This window comes from Ovis canadensis, chromosome 11, assembly GCF_042477335.2.
Source record: "Ovis canadensis isolate MfBH-ARS-UI-01 breed Bighorn chromosome 11, ARS-UI_OviCan_v2, whole genome shotgun sequence".
Classification (NCBI taxonomy): Eukaryota; Metazoa; Chordata; class Mammalia; order Artiodactyla; family Bovidae; genus Ovis; species Ovis canadensis.
In genome coordinates, this window is record NC_091255.1 from 70,472,387 (window position 1) to 70,491,261 (window position 18,875).

The 18,875-nt window shown below is 44.9% G+C and overlaps 1 protein-coding gene across 15 annotated transcripts in view; it reads right to left on the reverse strand.

Annotated features, from left to right (window-relative positions):
• Positions 1-18,875, reverse strand: part of CEP112 (centrosomal protein 112) — a 314,145-nt gene that overhangs the window by 277,287 nt on the left and 17,983 nt on the right. For all 15 annotated transcript variants that reach the window (XM_069542343.1, XM_069542341.1, XM_069542336.1 and 12 more), the window contains exon 5: positions 1,587-1,677. In XM_069542343.1, the coding sequence (XP_069398444.1) occupies positions 1,587-1,677 (91 nt within the window). The remainder of the gene's footprint in view (positions 1-1,586; positions 1,678-18,875) is intronic.

The window sequence follows — 18,875 nt, forward strand, 5'->3', positions numbered from 1 at the left end:
ATTAACTGAGGAAAGCCAAAGATCTGTGTCCAGAAATGGACAATGATCTGAAAGCCCAAAAACTTAGGAAGGTAAGTTGTTTGTATAAAATAATACTGTATCTGTTACAGTACAGCTAAAAAATTTATTTTATGTAAATTTAATTTGTTGGTATAGCACTTTCATGCTTTTAGAAAGCCTTGTGCACATGTACCAAGTCACTCCAGTCGTGTCTAGCTCTTCACAGCCCTATGGACTGCGGCCTGCCAAGCTGCTCTGTCCACGGGGTTCTCCAGGCACGAACACTGGAGTGGGTCACCATTTCCTTCTCCAGAGGATCTTCCTGACCCAGGGATCCAACCAGTGTCTCCCACATCTGCTGCACTGGCAGGAGGGTTCCTTACCACTAGCTCCACCTGGGAAGCTCCTAGAAAACCTCGCTGCTGCTGCTGCTGCTGCTGCTGCTGCTGCTGCTAAGTCGCTTCAGTCGTGTCCAACTCTGTGCAACCCCACAGATGGCAGCCCACCAGGCTCCTCTGTCCCTGGGATTCTCCAGGCGAGAATACTGGAGTGGGCTGCCATTTTCTTTTCCGGACAGCCTCATTACTAACAAATCAATCTATCTATGGTCATTTACATTATCTGAAGTAACGAAAATACACTAAAACCTCCTTCATATTTTACTAGTTTAAATCTAGGAATTAACTAGAAACTAATTTAGAAACTAATTAAAAATTTACAAATTTCTACTGAACAAAATGTTGGGTTTACTATTTATACTGTATTAAAATTCATTATTGCCTTTACAGTTGGTCCCTTGCTTTTTGAATGCTTGTGTGTGTGAATGAGAATACCTTTTAAAATGCACCTCCCTTGTTTATTTTGAGTAATATGATGATTAATAATAAACTCACAAAAATTTAAAATGTGTTCCTCTTTATATCAAGATGCTTATTAAAGTTCCAAGCTGGAATTTCCCATCACTGGAGAAAACGGAAGGAATTATGGGCAGAACAAACGTACTGAGAAAGTCACGCATCACGCATGGCTTGCTTGTAAATAAAGGCTCAAAACCCCCGGCGAGCAGAACTGTGCAAGGATGGAGGCAAGCAGGCAACATCCTTCTCTTCATGAAGCTCACTAGCTCCACGCTCAAGCAGTATCGATGCTGAGTCTACCATGCAAGAGAGGTATTCACATTTCAGGATGTGAACGGTCCACTTTCACCGGGAAACGTCTGCTGCTTCACTACAAACCAGTCCCACTTCCTAAGGTCATGACCACTCTGTCTAGTCATTTTTATATGTACACAGAGAAAAGGGGAAAAAATAACCACAAAATGATGTTTTTCAAAGTTATTGTTCAGTGCCCAGGAAAAATGACAGACGGACGGACACGATGCGCCGAACGTCAGGGAAAGCAGGAGGAACACGGCCATGTGCCCAACACGCCCCTTCTTTGAAATCAGGGTGCCCACCAAAACCATCAGACTGTTTACTGTTTGTCAGGAGTCATAGGAATTTAACAGCATGAGACTAAAAATATGCGGAGGTATTTTAAAACAAGAAGAAAACAAACAGAAAAGCAAGAGTGAAATCTGATCTTACACAATCCTTTGGGGTAATAATCTGTCCATCTTCTCTGTGGGTTGGACTCATAGACTGTGATCTGGTTTGGAATTTCGCAATGCATTGTTCCCTATTAAGAGACCAAAATAGTCACAGTCAGAACTGGGGGAATTCAGAGGACATGAGGGCATTAAAATCTAGGACTACCATGTTTTTTTTCCTTTGGAAATGAGATGGTTGTTTATATTAACAGTGATATTTCAATAGCAAAGGAAAAAGAGATACAGACAATAACCACTTGTATCTCAGATTCTACTTCAATTAGGTCACACAGCAAATAAAATGTCACCTAAATGTCACATGCTTTCTTACAAACAAATGCTGTTGTCAAGTGGGACTATAATAAACCACAGGTATTTCCCCTTTTTCTAAGAGTGGGGAGAGAAAACTTAAAGCATATCCTCTCAAAGAAGATAATTGTTTTAAAAGGTTAGCAAGTCTTGCTGGATTCATGTTTCACATTAAGATGAAGTCTTAAAACACATAAAATAACAAAACTTTCATGTAGCTCAAAGTCTGAAAATTCAAAGCCATGTCAGAAACCACAGATAAATCAAAGTCCTGAATTTAAGATCATGCCGTGTTAATAATCCAGGTAAAATGTGATAAGCACAGCATAAATAGGAAAATGGTTTAAGCTTCCAGATGAATTTGAACAAAAAAGATTTTCCTCCAATATAAAATATCCCAAATATACAAAGTGCCATTCTCCATATTCCACTTTAGCCTGAAGTCTCCCGTATATTTTTATTCCAGCTACTTCAGCGAAAGCTCCATGATGACAAATATTTGTTCTCTGAACGGCTCCTTCAGGAGACACAAAATGAAAATGAGCCATCACTGAATGAGCCAAAGCCACTGACTTTCAACTTCTAGCCACATCAGGATTTCCCTCATAAGCTGTGGGTCATACTAAGCCTTTCCGAAAGACAGAATTGTAGCTCAGAAAGACAAGGTTAAAATGAATGTGGGTTTTGGTAGTTAACACGGACAGAATAACATTCCTTAGACCAGCTACTGGGTAATTTAGAATGTCTGAAAAAAAGCTGTTTTCAAGAGAGCTGTGGACTTTTTATACCCTTAATCAATAGTCCAGATATCTGAACACTTAAGAATAAATGAGAAAAAGAAATAGTGACATTTTGAGGATAATCGCATCCGTCAGTGCGCCTGAGCTGATAAGAAGCTCTTCAAACTTAGTATGTGGCAGAGACACACCAGGTGTTGGCTGCACGCTCAGAACAGATTAAACAATCATAAAAAGAGCTCTGCTAGAAATCTGGAAAAAATGCTTAACTATTAAAAGTCATTCTCACAGAAAATACTCCTGAAAAAGAGGCTGAAACACTCATCTGTCTATCACACAGGGCGCACACACAGGCCAGCACGGCCTCGCGAGTCGCGGGCACCGTCCTGAGCCGCCCCGGCTCTCTCCCTCCCAGCGAACTTGCCAGGGGGGCGGCGTCCTCGCCCCGCCCTGCCCTGCCCCTTCCAGTCGCCCTGCAGGTGCTGAGCGCGGGGTCAGCGGAGCAGAGCCCCGACGGTCCCCACCCCGCCTCCGTGGGCGGCTCCACGCGGCCCCTCCCCGCAGCCCCACCGCGCTCCAGCCGCCCCGCGCCGCCCCGACCGTGCCGGCCTCTGAGCCAGAAGCCGGGCGGCTCGGGCCCACAGCTCTTCCGCAGGCTCTTCCTCTGCCCCCCTGATCCCTGAGCTGTGTCCAGCCTCATCTATTTTTCCGTCACGGGCTTCCCTGCTCAACTCGGTGTGTACCATTCGTTTCCACATCACAAAGGGAAACTGGTCACCAGTCTTCATCTCCAGTCCAACCTGTTCTGCTGGCCTCCGAGCCCGCGACACACACACACTGAACAGCCCTCCTTGCAATCGAGACTGCGTGCGCTCCAGTCCCCGCTGCAGCCAAGCGAGGCGGAGAGACCGCGCATGCCAGCCCCTGCCGAGGCCCTCGAGCCGAACAAGACGGGCGCCGGTGTCACTGCTGAGACCCACGCAGGACACCAACAGGGGTTCCAGTTCTTGCTACGGATAATGACGCCAGACGGAAACACAACTAACTGCTCCTCTGAGCTGCAGCGGTCCCAGAGATGCGCCAAGGTCACGGAGATGCAGCTGGAGGTCACGGTGAGCAGGGGCTCCGAGGGCAGCAGGCAGAGCCTCGCCCCCGCTTACCCCGCAGGTGCAGGCCGCCCCACGGAGGAGCCGCTCGCGGTGCTCGCGGAGACCGCCCCAGCGGGCAGGGGCCGCGCGCACAGAGGCGCCAGGCTTCCCGCGGGGGTGCCGGAAGAGGGGCCGCCAACGCAGAAAGCCAGACGTCAGCCTGCCGGGGAGGTCCCCGCCCGGAGAGCGCCAGCTTACTCCTCTGAAGCGCTAAGAGTGCGGCAAATGCAAAGCCTTCCCCTGCCGCTTCTTCCCAAGGCCAGCGTTGTTAGTCACGCAGTCATGTCCAGTTCCTTGCGACCCCAGGGACTGCAGCCCGCCAGACTCTTCTGTCCATGGGAGTTCCCAGGCAAGAGTACTGGAGTGGGGTGCCATCTCCTTCTCCAGGGGATCTTCCCGACCCAGGGACTGAACCCGGGTCTCCTCTATTCCAGGCGGATTCTTTACCATCTGAGCCACCAGGGAAAGGTAAAATATGTCAGCAGAAATCCAGAAGCACCCTCCCAGCACCTTTGTTGATTCCAGACACTACAGAATCACAGACTTGTCACTATAAAGAGATAAGTAATGAGATGTAAGATTTAAAAGTCTAAAAAAGGTCTAATTCAATGTTCTTCTGCTAAAGAAACATAATATACATAGAAAGTTTCTAAAAAGTCTTCTTAATTTGTTCTCCGTGATTCAACTAGACATTTCAGATAGAAAAGGAAATAAACAATCTGTGACCATAAAAATGTGCTTAAAAATAAAAAACATGATTACCAAATTTTAAAACCACAATGTAAGAGAATGACAGATTAAATACAGCATAAAAATCAAACCAGCAAATTAGAAAACTAGTTCAAGAAATATTCTGAGAACAGATAAAAAATAAAGGAATGAATATAATAAGTGAAAATGTAAGAGATAAAGAAGATAAATTCAAAATTTCTTACATGAAAATAATATAAATTCCAGAAGGCTTAAATATAAACAGAAACTAGGAAAATAGTAATTCAAGAAATGGCAGTGACAATGCCAGTTAAACCTGCATTTTAACTGGAGAAGAGCCTAAAGGAATAACCTAGGACATTTCTTTTAGCTCAGACAAAAATGCAAAAAAAAAAAAAAGTACTGCCATGCTATCGCCAAAAAAGACCACAAATAAATGTTGGTGAGGATGTGGAAAAAAGGAAAACCTAATACCCTGTTGATGGGTATGTAAGTTAGTGGAGCCACTACTGAAAACTGTGAGGAAGTTTCTCAAAAAACTAAAAATAGAGCTACCATCAGTTCAGTTCAGTCGCTCAGTCGTGTCTGACTCTTTGCGACCCCATGAATTGCAGCACGCCAGGCCTCCCTGTCCATCACCACCTCCCAGGGTTCACTCAACTCACGTCCATCAAGTCAGTGATGCCATCCAGCCATCTCATCCTCGGTCGTCCCCTTCTCCTCCTGCCCCCAATCCCTCCCAGCATCAGACTCTTTTCCAATGAGTCAACTCTTCGCATGAGGTGGCCAAAGTACTGGAGTTTCAGCTTTAGCATCATTCCTTCCAAAGAAATCCCAGGGCTGATCTCCTTGCAATCCAAGGGACTCTCAAGAGTCTTCTCCAGCACCACAGTTCAAAAGCATCAATTCTTCAGTGCTCAGCTTTCTTCACAGTCCAACTCTCACATCCATACATGACTACTGGAAAAACCATAGCCTTGACTAGATGGACCTTTGTTGGCAAAGTAATGTCTCTGCTTTTCAATATGCTATCTAGGTTGGCCATAACTTTTCTTCCTAGGATCAAGTGTCTTTTAATTTCATGGCTGCAGTCACCATCTGCAGTGATTTTGGAGCCCCCAAAAATAAAGTCTGGCACTGTTTCCACTGTTTCCCCATCTATTTCCCATGAAGTGATGGGACCAGATGCCATGATCTTCGTTTTCTGAACTACCATATGATCCAGCAATTTCACTCCTGGGTATATATGCAAAGAAGATGAAACATACTAATTCAAAAAGACATATGCATCCCAATGTTCATCAGTTCAGTTTCAGTTCACTCACTCAGCTGTGTCCAACTCTGCGACCCCTTGGACTGCAGCACACCAGGCCTCCCTGTCCATCAGCAACTCCTGGAGTTTACTCAAACTCATGTCCATTGAGTCAATGATGCCATCCAACCATCTGACCCTGTGTCATCCCCTTCTCCTCCCGCCTTCAAACTTTCCCAGCATCAGGGTCTCTTCAAATGTTCACAGCCCCTGGCAAATGCCATTCGACGTTCTGCCTCTCTGAATTTACACTTCATTCATGTAAGTGGATCAGACAGGATTCCTCACGTTAGGACCGGCTCTTCCGCCCTAGCATAACAACTTCGAAGCTCGCCCATGCTGTAACACGGGTCAGAATCCCCTTCTTTGCAAGGCCCAGTATTACATGCCATGTTTGTCTGTGCACTCCTCCACTGGTGGCTCCCTGGGTGCTTCCATCGTCTGCCTGCTGCAAATCATGGTGCTATGCACACGCGTGTGCAAATGCCTGTGCAGGCCCCTGTTTTCAGTTAGTCAGGATATACGCCCAGAAGTGCGGGTTCTGGATGACATGGTTATTCTAACTTTCTTGATGAACTGCCAATGATGCTCACCTACAGCTACACTGTTTCACATTCCCACCCACACTGCACAAGGGCCCAGTGTCTCCACATCCTTGCCAAACAGGTAGCTTGCTCATTTGTTTTGTAGTAGACATCTCCTAATAGATGTAAGGTTTTGGTTTGCATTTCCGGAATGATCAGCGATCATTTCTTTGCAGAAATGTCTGTTCAAGTCCTTTGCTGATTTTTCAATCAGGTTGTTTGTTTTTATTGTTGCTGAATTGCGAGACTTCTTACATATTCAGGATAGCAGTCACCTTTTCAGACAGGTGATTTGTAAATACGTTCTCCCGTTCCATGGGCTGCCCTTTCACTCTGCTGACTGTCCCTTGATGCACAAAAGGTTTTAAGTTGGAGGTAGTCCAACTTATCTAGGGCCTTTGGGGTTGCTGGCTGTGCTTTCGGTACATATCCAATAAATCAATGCCGACTTCACTGTCACGAAGCTTCCTTCGTATTTTCCTCAAAGAGTTCTGCAGTCTTAGGTTTTGCCTTTAGGTATTCGATCCACTTTGCATTAGATTCTGTATGTGAAAAGGGAGAGTCCAGCTGTGCTCTGCTGCACGTGGGCATCTGGTTTTGCCGCCTCATTTGTTGAAAAGACTCCTTTTCCTACCGAGCCGTCTTGGCATCCTTGTCAGCATCGCGTGCCCGTGTGTGCACAGGCGTGCTTCTGGGCACTCCACCCCATGCGTGCGCGGGCGTGCTTCTGGGCTCTCCACTCCATGCATGCGCGGGCGTGCTCTGGGCTCTCCACCCAGCCTGCCCACATGGCTGTCTTTACACCTGTGACGCAACGTTTCCTCTTCTAATTTTATCCGATCATTTATCTGTCCATTCATATATTCCTTCAGCAAATAACTGAGTGAGCAACTGTGTTGCACGGTATAGTGACAGGTCTTAGGAATCCAACTGCGAACAGGGTAGAGTCTCCCCCTCCAGGAGCTTTGTGAAGAGGAACCGCAGGCTGATACCGGAAAACACTCTCCCCTTTACAGCTTGGATAAGGTCATTCTCAGTCTTTGTACCATCTTCATGAAACATGGAGTCATAAGAAGAAAAACACTTTGTTGATTGCTACACATTACCTAAGAATGGTGGCTCCTACATCACCACTGCTGGCAAACTCGGGTGCCTCTTTTACCGAATCTGGGCAGAGTGTATCAAGTGTGAAGGGGATGCTCGCATTTACAGTAGTGTCTGTCCTTTGAGGGCCGCCCCGGTGGCTCAGTGGTAAAGAATCTGCTGCCTGCAATGCAGGGAATGCAGGCCCGACCCCTGGGCCGGGAAGATTCGCTGGAGAAGGACGCAGCGACCCACTCCAGACTCTTGCCCGGAGAACCCCATCAACAGAGGAGCCTGGCAGGTGGCGCACAGTGCAGCCACAAGGGTCGGACGAGATTCAGCAGCTGGAGCAACAACTGTCCTCTGTGCAGAGGCCGGCACGGGCACATCTCCTCTTTGCTCCAACAAGTACCTAATACCAAGCACACCTGCAATTTCCAAAGGCAGTGTGTGCACTCACATACACTTTTGGCGCTCACTCTCCAAGTGATTATAGCATTTCAGTGCAGCCAGGCAACAAACTTTTAATTCAAAAACCACTAGTTATGTTTATTTAAAATGCAAAAAAGAAATGTTCTTTCATTACAAAAGACAAATATAGCTGGCCACAGATCTCGCCTCCCATGTTTCCCAGCACAAACACTGGACGTGAACTTCACCTCCGTGTCCAGGTCGTGCTGTCCTTAGTGCATCTCAGACCAGCATCGGCACTGACTGTCCTACACAGCGGCCCGCACGCCTCGGCTGGGGACTCCATCCTCGCTAGATCCCAAATCACACTGACGCGAAAGGAGCTTAAGAGCACGGTTGTAGCCCTTCTGATGGCTTTTCTCAACTCTAGCAATTCATACAGCTGCTTCCATCCTCTTTTTCTTTTCCATGCCTCTTCAGTATGTATTGGGAGATGCAAGCTACTAAGAGCAGGTAAGATTAAAACTGCCTATTGGTGCAGAAAGCGCCCTTGATCCTTCGAAGATAGCTCCACACTGTTCTGGTGACTGTGACCATGCAGTCAGTCTTGAAATTAGAAAATGCTAGAATCCCAGCTTTTCCTTTTCCAACACTGTTTTGCTAGTCACTGTTACTTGAGATTCCGTATGAATTTTAGGAAGAATTTTATTTTTTCCGGGAAAAAAAGCCACTGGAATTTTGATAGGGATTGAATTATATCACTTTGGGTCATACTGTACATCTTAACAATATTAATTCTTCCAACCCATGAACACAGGATGCCTTTCCATTTGCCACGGTGTCTTTTTAAATTTCTCTCAACAGTATCTTGTAGTTTTTTTTTTTTTTAAGTGTATAACTCTTTAGCCTCCTTGGTTAAGTTTATTCCTAATTAGTTTATCCTTTTTTATCCTATAGCAAATGAAACTTTTTAAATTTCCTTTTCTGATTCTTCATTGTTAATGTATAAAAATGCAACTGATCTTTCGGTGTTGGTTTCATTAGTTTTCCACTGAGTTTTCTGTATCTAAGACCTCAGCACCTGTGAACAGAGATTCATTGTCTTCTTTTCAGTTCTGATGACTTTTCTTCCTTTTCCTCGCCCAAGTGTTCTGGTTAGTACTTCCGGTACTACGTCAAACAGCAGTGATGAGCGTGGACGTCCCTGTCTTATTAGTGCTCTTAAAGGCAAAGCTTTTGCTTTCACCATCAAGTATGCTATTATTTGTGGGCTTTTCCTACATGGCCTTTATTATTTTGAGGTAGTTTCCTTCTATTTCCAGTTTGCCAGGTATTTTTATCGAGAAAAGCTGTTAAATTTTGTCACACCTTTTTCTGCATTGATTTCTGAGATGATCGTGCAGCTTTTTGCCATCATTCTATATTACAATGCCTGTTGCGTTTGTCAAAATTTCCTTGCACTCTAGGAATACATCCCACTTTGTCATGGTGTATAATTCTTTTAATGTGCTGTTGAACTGTTTCCTAGTGTCTTTCTGAGGAATTTTTTCATCAATGCTCACCAGGAATATTGGTCTGTATTTTCTTTTCTCATAGCATCTTTGTCTGGCGTTGGTACCACGGTAATGCTAGCCTCGCACCATAAGCCTAGAAGTACCCCCTTCTCTTCTCTTCAGTTTTGGAAGCATTAGGAGAACGGGTGCTGAGTCTTCTTTAAATGTTTGATAGAATTAACCAGAGGATGAGATGGTGAGGTAGCATCACCGACTCGAGCAAACTCTGGGGAACAGTGAAGGACAGGGGAGCCTGGCATGCTGTAGCCCATGAGGTCGCAAAGACTCGGACATGACTTAGCACACAACAGAACTCACCAGTGAAGCTGTCTGGTCCTGGGCTTCTCCCTGGTGGGAGGCTTTGAAGACGGCTTCAGTCTCCTTGAGTCCATGCACTACAGTCCATGGGGTTGGAAAAGATCGGACACGACTCAGCGAATTTCACTTTCACTCTCCTTACTAATTGTAGGTCTGTTCAGATTTTCTTCTTCATGATTCAGGCAGGGTAGATTGTGTGTTCTTAGACATTTACCCACTTCATCTAGGTAATCCAATCTGTTGGTTCACAACTGTTTCTTGTACTCGCTTATAATCCTTTTATTTCTGTAAAATTGGTGCTAATGTCCCTTCTTTCATCTCTGATGTCAGACGAGTCTTTTTTTCTAGACAATTCAGCTACAAGTTTGTCACTTTTGTTAATTAAAAAAAAAAAATCTTTATTTCCTTGATTTTCTCTAATGCTTTGCCCAATATCTATTTTGTTTATTTCTACTCTAATTTTTATCATTTCCTTTCTTCTGCTAGCTTCAGTTTATTCTTTTTCTAGAGGAAATGACAACCCACTCCAGTGTTCTTGCCTGGAGAATCCCAGGGACGGACGAGCCTGGTGGGCTGCCGTCTCTGGGGTCGCACGGAGTTGGACACGACTGAAAAGACTTAGCAGCAGCAGCAGCAACATATAAATTCAGATTGCTGATGTGTGATCTTCCTTCTTTTTTCATGTAAGTTGGACAACTATAAATTCCTCACACAGCAGTTTTTTCTGCATCCCCTAAGTTTTGGTATGTTGTGTTTTCATTTGTCTCAAAATGTTTTGTGATTTTTCCATTTGATATCTCCTTTGCTTGATTAAGAGTTTGTTATTTAATTCCCACATATTTATGAATTTTCCAGTTTTACTACAGATAGTGATTTCTAGTTTCCATACACACACAGGATTCACAGGAAGCCTACAAAGGTTCTGAGAAAATTATACTAGCAAAATCACTGCTCTTAGACCAAAAAGGACAGAGTGAAAATGAAAAGGGGCCACTGGACCCCCAAAGTGCTTCTGTAAGGAAGCGCACCAGGAGAGCTGCAGACACACACCAGCTTTCACGAAAAACAAAGGATGCTGCACAAGGCAGAATCAAAAGCCTCCTCCTGCTTGGAGGAGCCAAGAGACACAGAATATTATATCCAGCTTTTGAGCTCTAAGTAAGGAGCTTTCAACATTTGCCCACCTGGGCTTCAGAATTGCTATGGACCCCTCTGTACCTCTTTTTCAGAAATGTCTATCGTGATTATCGCATGCTGGGTGTGTGGGACGCAGGTAACTATTGGAACAGATGTTTCTCCAAAGAAGATATATAAATGGGCTCGTGAAGAAATGCTCAGCGTCAGTAGTCATTAGGGAAACGTCAGTCAAAACCATGACGAGACAGATACCACCATACGCTCATCAAAATGACCAAAATCTAAAACACTGACAATATCAACACGTTCGGGTGTGAAGAAGCTGGAACGGGCATGGGGGTGTAAAGTGGCACTGCCATTTTAGGAAAGGGTTTGATTCCCTAAAAAAGTTAAAAATAAACTCACTGCACAACTCACTGCTAGATATCTATACAAAAGAAATCAAAAACAAATGTCCAAGCAGAAATATGTATATGAAAGTCCACAGTAGTGTTTTTCAGAATAGTTAAAAACTAACAATCCAAATATCTATTAACTAGTGAATGGGTAAAGAAATGATTGATTCTGAATCAAAATCTCAACAGGGGCATGTGTACGGGCATTATAAAAACTGGCAAGATAATTCTAAAACTCATATGGGAACACAAAGGACCAAAAAGAACCAGGGAAGTCTCAAAGAAGAGGAAAGCTGGAGTACACACGCTACTCTGTGAGAAATCAAGACTCATTTTCAAGCTGCAGTAACTAAGGGGGTGAAGTGTCAGTACACAGACAGATGAAGAGGCCAAGGCAGGGGACAGGGGTCCAGAAACCCAAGCAAACAAGATTTCCTGGTTTACAGCAATGGTGTCAACCACAGCAGTGGGGAAAGAATGGCTTTTCTAACTGTTAATGGATCGAATGTCTATCAACTACCCACGGGAGGGGTGGGAGAAGGACTCCAACCTCACTGTATACATAGAAACCAGCTCCCTAAGTAGCCCAATCCCAAGGGTTAAATGAGGAAGCTTCTAGAAGGTAACAAGGCAAACATTCCCATGCTCTTGGAACAGGCAAGGCAAAAAATCTTAAACAGGACACGAAAAAACACAAATAATATCCCAGATGACTGACTAAAAATAATTTACATTATAATTGAATATTGTTCAACAGAACAAATCAGTGAAAGTGGGAGAAGATATTTGCCACATATGTATCAAAGAATTTGTTTATGAATATATAAATAGTTGTAACAAATCTATGGAGAAAAGACTGATAAACCACTTTTATTACAGTGTGGACAGAGACAAATTGAACTTCACAAAAGAAGATACCCAAATGGCTATCAAGCATAGAAAATATGAATATTGTATCAAGCATAGAAAAGCCCAATATCATCAGTAATGAGGGAAGATGCAAATTAAAACCCACATCCACTATACCAGAATTTAGGCTAAAGCTGGAGAAGCTGACAAACCAAGAACTGGCAAGGATGTGAGACAGACTTTTAAACCCTCCTGGGGCAGAGTAAACTGCTACGGACATCACGTAAAACTCTCTGGCAATATCTACCACACTTACACCTCCAAGTAAATGCAGCGTGCTCATGGGCACTAGAAGCCGTGGGAAAGGGTGCTCACAGGGTTAGCTGTGATCGCCAAAAAGTGGAAAAACTCCCAAACACCCGACAACGGGCAAAATGGATATAGAAATGTGACGTATTCACAGTAATAAAGTAAGAATAACCCACTGCTAAGTGCAACAACGTGGATCAATCTCACAGCACAATGCTGAGCAAAAGAAGCTGGAAAAAGTGAGGACACTTCATGAACTGAAAACCAGTCTATGGCAACATACTTCAGAAGAGCGATCAGCTTCGGGGGGATGATGAACGGCTGGGGAAAGAGAGAGCGCTTTCTGAAGAGCTGGCAATGGTCTCTGTCTTGACCCAGAAGAGGACACACAGATGCAGTCACTCTGTAAAGCTGCATCACGCGTCACACTTCAGATCTGAGTCTTCGTGTCATGCTATACACTGACTTTAAAAGTTTCCTACAAAACAAAGAATGAACTACAGCTATATTTATGAACGTGAATGAATCTGAAAAATATGAGAGAAGGAAGCAAGCTTCAAAATAATATATACAGTAGGGTTTCACTTACATGCAGTTTAAAAAAGAAGCAAAGAAATAATTAACACAAAATGTAAGACACTGTCTTTCAGGAGATGGGAAGCAGAGGCACCAAGGCAAAGGGTGGCTGAAGGCTTCTGGGATGCAGCAAAGTGCTTCCCGGCCGGGTCAAAAGCATAGGGATGTTTATTTCACAACGGTCTTTAAATGCGTTTCCATATAGTTTTCACATACATGCTGTGCTTCGCAGTTGGAAAACATTTTAAGACTAACAACTACTGTCTTATAAGTCGGAACCTAAAGTGAGAACTAACTTTAGGCTTCAGATCTTTGCATTCACCTAAGTAGCAATTAACAGTTACATTCCACCTGCAGAAGCCTTCTCACCGCACTGCTAACGCCAATGAAACATGCAAAGAACTAGCAGCAACTAATACTACAGGGAAGTATGAATCAACACTGAAAATAAGAAAATCAAAGTAACTCACAAGGATCTGCAGCACATTCATTCCAGTACTTCAAAGGGAACTTTATCAGGAATAAAAAGAAAAACAAACTAAATTTTAAAAAGTGAGAAGCCTGACAAGACTAAAATCTCACCAGAGATTCATAAACATTTTAAGACTTCATATTTTTCCCGTTTACTACTTTAGAATAACACACTTGACTTTAAACTTAAAAATAGAAACCATCTTTAGAAGTCAACACATTTAAATCCATGTTTATTAATATATCTCTGGTTTAACAGTACTAACATTCCAGAAAGTATTTTAATCCCCTGTAAATTGTTACACAATACACGTATAAGCTTACTGTCATCCTTTTCTGCTTAAAAGAACATCAAGACTAAATTGTTCAATATTATGATCTCACAAAAAGAAACTTGCTTGTGAAATAAAAAGATACTTATTACAATGCCCCACTCATTAAAAATGTTTAAAAAAGAAGTGACTAAATTTGTAAAAAATCTGACTCAATGAAAAAAATTTTTAAAGCCTAAAAGAAATGCCAGGTCATTATTTTCAGAGCCATTCCATTTCAGCTACAAACTGTTACTGCTTGGCCTTGTCTTGGTAAACACTTTAGAAGGATATTTAATTAGCACATCACTGTTGAAAATTAGTGAACAGTTAAGTGGTCCCATGAGTGTGTGAAACGCACTGCTGGATTGAGGGTCCTAAGAAAGAGGTGAGGCAGTCTTACCCCCGCAGCTCAAGGTTAAATGTGTACCTGACAAGCGTCCATTCTAGCAAAAAGACCAAATCAATCAGACTTGTTCCATACTAAATGTTCTCTCCAAACAAAAGGATGAGAAAAGCTGGTCCTCCTTTCAGTAAATTAAGGGAATCGATCAATCTTTCTTTCTTCCAAACAGACCAGCTGGGGAAGCGCCTCTGAAACCTTAGGCTGACCAACTAAGGCGAACCGCTGACCACGAGCGACCCTCACCAACGTGGGGAGACGCCTGCCCAGAACAGTCTCCCCTGGGCGGAGGCGGCTGAGAGGTGCCCACGCCCAACGCCCCTCCCTACCAGCCTCACCGCCCCCCAGAGAGCAGCTCCCATCCGCCAGGAAGACCGGGTCTCGACCTGCAAGCCCCACACGCTCTCTGAGTTAATTAAAGCCGAACATTTCATTCCTCGCGGATACCCTGGCCACGCTTCGTGCGCTTGCCAGCCGCGAGTGGACAGTGGCCGCCACGCGGGCCGGAGCAGCCGCAGACGCGCCTCCTGCACTGTGGCGGGCCACCCGTGATGCACACACAGACACGAACACGCGGGAGGCACCGCTGCAGCCCGATCTCTGCCTCATCAGCAGGGCGATTCTCAGCTAAAAGGACGCACTGCTGCGAGTAATACTGCAGGGCGCTGTACCATGCGTAACCCTAACCACCCTAGCCGGTGGGCACAAGCAAGCCCAAGGACGGCAAGGCAATGACCAGCTCCCCCATGAATTCATCCAGCAACTCAGCAGCAGGGGCCATTTACAGGTCACTGTCATTTACATATGAAAATGGAGCTGAACAAATTAAGAAGAGTCTGCCTATTATGTTGAGTATACAGACTAAAAATTAAATCCATGTTTCTAAAGCGGACATGTTTTTTCACATGGATATCAACATGTCCATTCGGAAGCACAAGCACATTTTCGTTACTTGATCGCCATCTGCTGGTGACATGTTTAAACTGCAGCTGCAAGCGAAGGGCTGGCTGTCCTGGGAGACACTTTGAAAGGGCACAGAGCCTGCTTTTCGCCACAGTCATTACTGGAAAACCTCATGTTAAAGAGGGCCATTGTAGAGCAAATCATATTTTCCATAAGGGCGGGGCTATAATTAGATTCTTCATTCCAGGCTAGAACCTGGCGTGAAATAACCATTAAAGCAAGATGCAGAAATTAGAGTCCCCTATCCTCCTCTGGAAGGACTGATGCTGAAGCTGAAACTCCAGTACTTTGGCCACCTCATGCGAAGAGCTGACTCACTGGAAAAGACTCTGATGCTGGGAGGGATTGGGGGCAGGAGGAGAAGGGGACGACCGAGGATGAGATGGCTGGATGGCATCACTGACTCGATGGACGTAAGTCTGAGTGAACTCCGGGAGTTGGTGATGGACAGGGAGGCCTGGCATGCTGCGATTCATGGGGTCGCAAAGAGTCGGACACAACTGAGTGACTGAACTGAACTGAACTGATCCTCATTTGAGGAGGGCATGGCAACCCACTCCAGAATCCTTGCCTGAAGAATCCCCATGGACAGAGAAGCCTGGTGGGCTACAGTCCACGGGGTCGCAAAGAGCTGGACATGACTGAAGTGACTGAGCATGCATCCTCATTTAAAACAGGATAATTTTTCCCTAAGTCCTTTCTTAAAGGTGTGAACGTATATGCTATTTAAAGGACACAACATGAATTAAAAGATACAACTTTTATTCATACCAAGTTAGCCTAAATCTAATATGACGAAAGTAACACATGTGCGTAGTCAGTCGGCCACACCTGACTCTTCGCTACCCCATGGCCCATACCCACCCCTCCCCCGGGCTCCTCTGTCCGTGGGACTCTCCAGGCAAGGACACTGGAGTGGGCTGTCATTTCCTCCTCCAGGGGACCTTCCTGACCTAAGACTCGAACCCGCATCCCTTGTGTCTGCTGCGCTGGCAGAGGGCTTTCCCCACTGGCGCCACCGGGGAGTGACGATTCTGCCTGCACGCTCCCAGGGAGTAAGAATTCTGCCTGCACGCTCCTAGAATTGTTAAGCATTCTGGATCGTGATTCTTTATAAAGTGGCATCTAAAGAAATCTGAACCACTAATGCCTTCTTTTTCAACAACAAAGTCCTCTAAAATGACCAGAACTGTCTTTCTTCCATGCGAAGCAGTGTTTAAAGGTTGGGGTTTATTCGACAGAACTCTTTGCTCTCTCCTAACTCATAACTCTTAACCAAAGTTTCAAGTTAAAAATAACATGGCATTAAATCACTCTTTTTCATCTTTCTTCACCTCAGGGCCTAACTACACTGTGGTGATAAGCTACCAGACCACATCATACTTGGCTGAAAACTCATAAAAATAATTACCAGCCATTACAAAGAAGCTTCAGAACACCTCCCACAGAACTGCAGGAGAAGAATCCAGCCTGCTGTCTTTGTGTCTGTCTTTGGAATAATGTGCACCGAGAAATGTATGGAGATGACAAGAACTAAAGCCTGACCCCACGTAGGCAGCTTCTAACACCTGGTGTGGGGAAATGTTAAAACCAGGGCCAGCCACACTGTGTTCCCTCTGTTCCGGAAAAAGGGACTTGCTGAGCCAACCGAACGAAGACTGCGGCAAAGCCTCTTTTATTCTCACTTTATTTATTTCTAATTTCTTTGGCTGTGCTGCATGGCTTACGGGATTTTCATTCTCAGACCAGGGATCGAACCCAGGCCCTGGCACGACGACCCCAAAGCCTCTTCTAAAATACGGTTCTCTCTCTTTATTCTGAGAATGCGAAGGATTCACACTTATAATCAGAACCCTTCTGCACAGCCGTTAATTTCCTTTTCTCAGGAACACGAAATGACTTTTAAATTGAAAATAATTAACGACCAATGGATTTAAGACGACACTGCTGGGAAGATTAGGTCATGAGAGGAGCGGAGCTGACAAGCAAGCCCACGTGCAGGACCCCGCGCCCTGAAGGTGGGGGAGCGACGGCCCCAGCCACAGGCGCCGGGAGGGCTCCCCCACCCTCGAGGCTCTGAGGCCAGCACTGCCGCCTCCCTCTCACAAAGGATGACACCGGGTTCGGAGAAAGGAAGGAACATGCCTGAGGACACACGGCTGCCAAGTGTCAGAAGTGATATCTGAACAGAGGCAAACTGCCTCATTGCACTCAACCCAGAGATGACCACGAACAAAGGCACAGTCGCCCGAGACTGCCAACAAAGCGCAAGGCAGGGAAGAGGGTTAAAGTGAAGTTTCCATATTTGCTGCAAAAAGTACTCGAGCCTGCATGGTCTACCAGAAAGAACACAGGCTCTAAGACCTAGATTCCAGTTCTGCATCCATCCCCGGGGAGTTTACTGACCTTCCTGAAGCGGTAACCTCCTCGGTAAACACAAAGGCCAACTGGGTCAACCTCACAGAATTCCAGAAGACAAAGTCAGATAACTTACGAAAGACTTCTAGAACAGTATTTAGCGTACAGTAGGTGCTCCATAAACGTACAGCTTGCCTCACTTGGTTCCTGTTTTAACAAATTGGAAATGTAAGTGTAACCCACAAACACTGTCTATTGGGAAAACTTCATCCTGTTTAAATCTGTGTATTTGCTGTGCCTGGTCAGATTCATTAACGTGCATCACTAACTAAATAGTGTGTATGGCTGAGGATTGTAATGAGAGAGTACTCTGGAAGGCAACTTGACACTCCCTATCAAAAAATAAGTGTGGTTATTAAAAGTAACAGACACATGTATAAAAAAAGTTTTTAACTCTTCACACCGGATTACCCCACTCCCTAAACGTAAAACAGCTTTACACATGGCACCCAGAAATATTCCAAACATATTTGGATATATGGATACATATCCATATATCCTTTTTAAGAGATACGCACACACAAATGGAAGCTGACTACACTTTTATGCACTTTTTTTTGAACTTCACATCTCTGAGACATCACTCCATACTAGCCCAGGTATTTTTCTGTACCACTGCACAAGATGTCGACCTACTAATAATCCCACCAACAGCTCATTATATGTGTCACTGTTCCTGGCTACAGAATCAATAACAGCCCAAATACACACAGGTTCATCATGATACATACACCGGGATGTCAACTGGGACATACTTTATAATACTAAGGCATCACCGGCAACAGAGACAGGCTAGTCACAGTGAATCCACACTACGGATTATCATCTGTGCTTGAAAAGATCACACAGGTCGCATGGCACAGGATTAAAGCACAGCTAAGTGACAAAGAACAGGACCCGTACCACGAGCAGACCGATGATCTTTAGCTACGCATCTGCGGGCGCGCGTGCGCATGGAATGATTAGTTACGCATCTGCGGGCACGTCTGTACATGGAATGATGCACAACACGTGCTGACGCCGCCTACTCTCACGGGGAAGTGGGGTGAGAACACAGAAGAGAACGCGTTTCACTCCTCACAGTCCTACACTGAGATTTTTACACGGATGTACCATGTATGAGTGCACACTCTTCTAAAATGAGGATAAGAGAGTGGCAGTCATCTACTGCTCCGTAACCAACTACCCCCAGCAGAACACTCTGACCACCACCCACGCTCCTCCCCGTTTCCCTGGGTCAGCAGCGTGGGCGGGGCCGCGCTGGACCCTCTGCTCAGGGCAGCACGAGG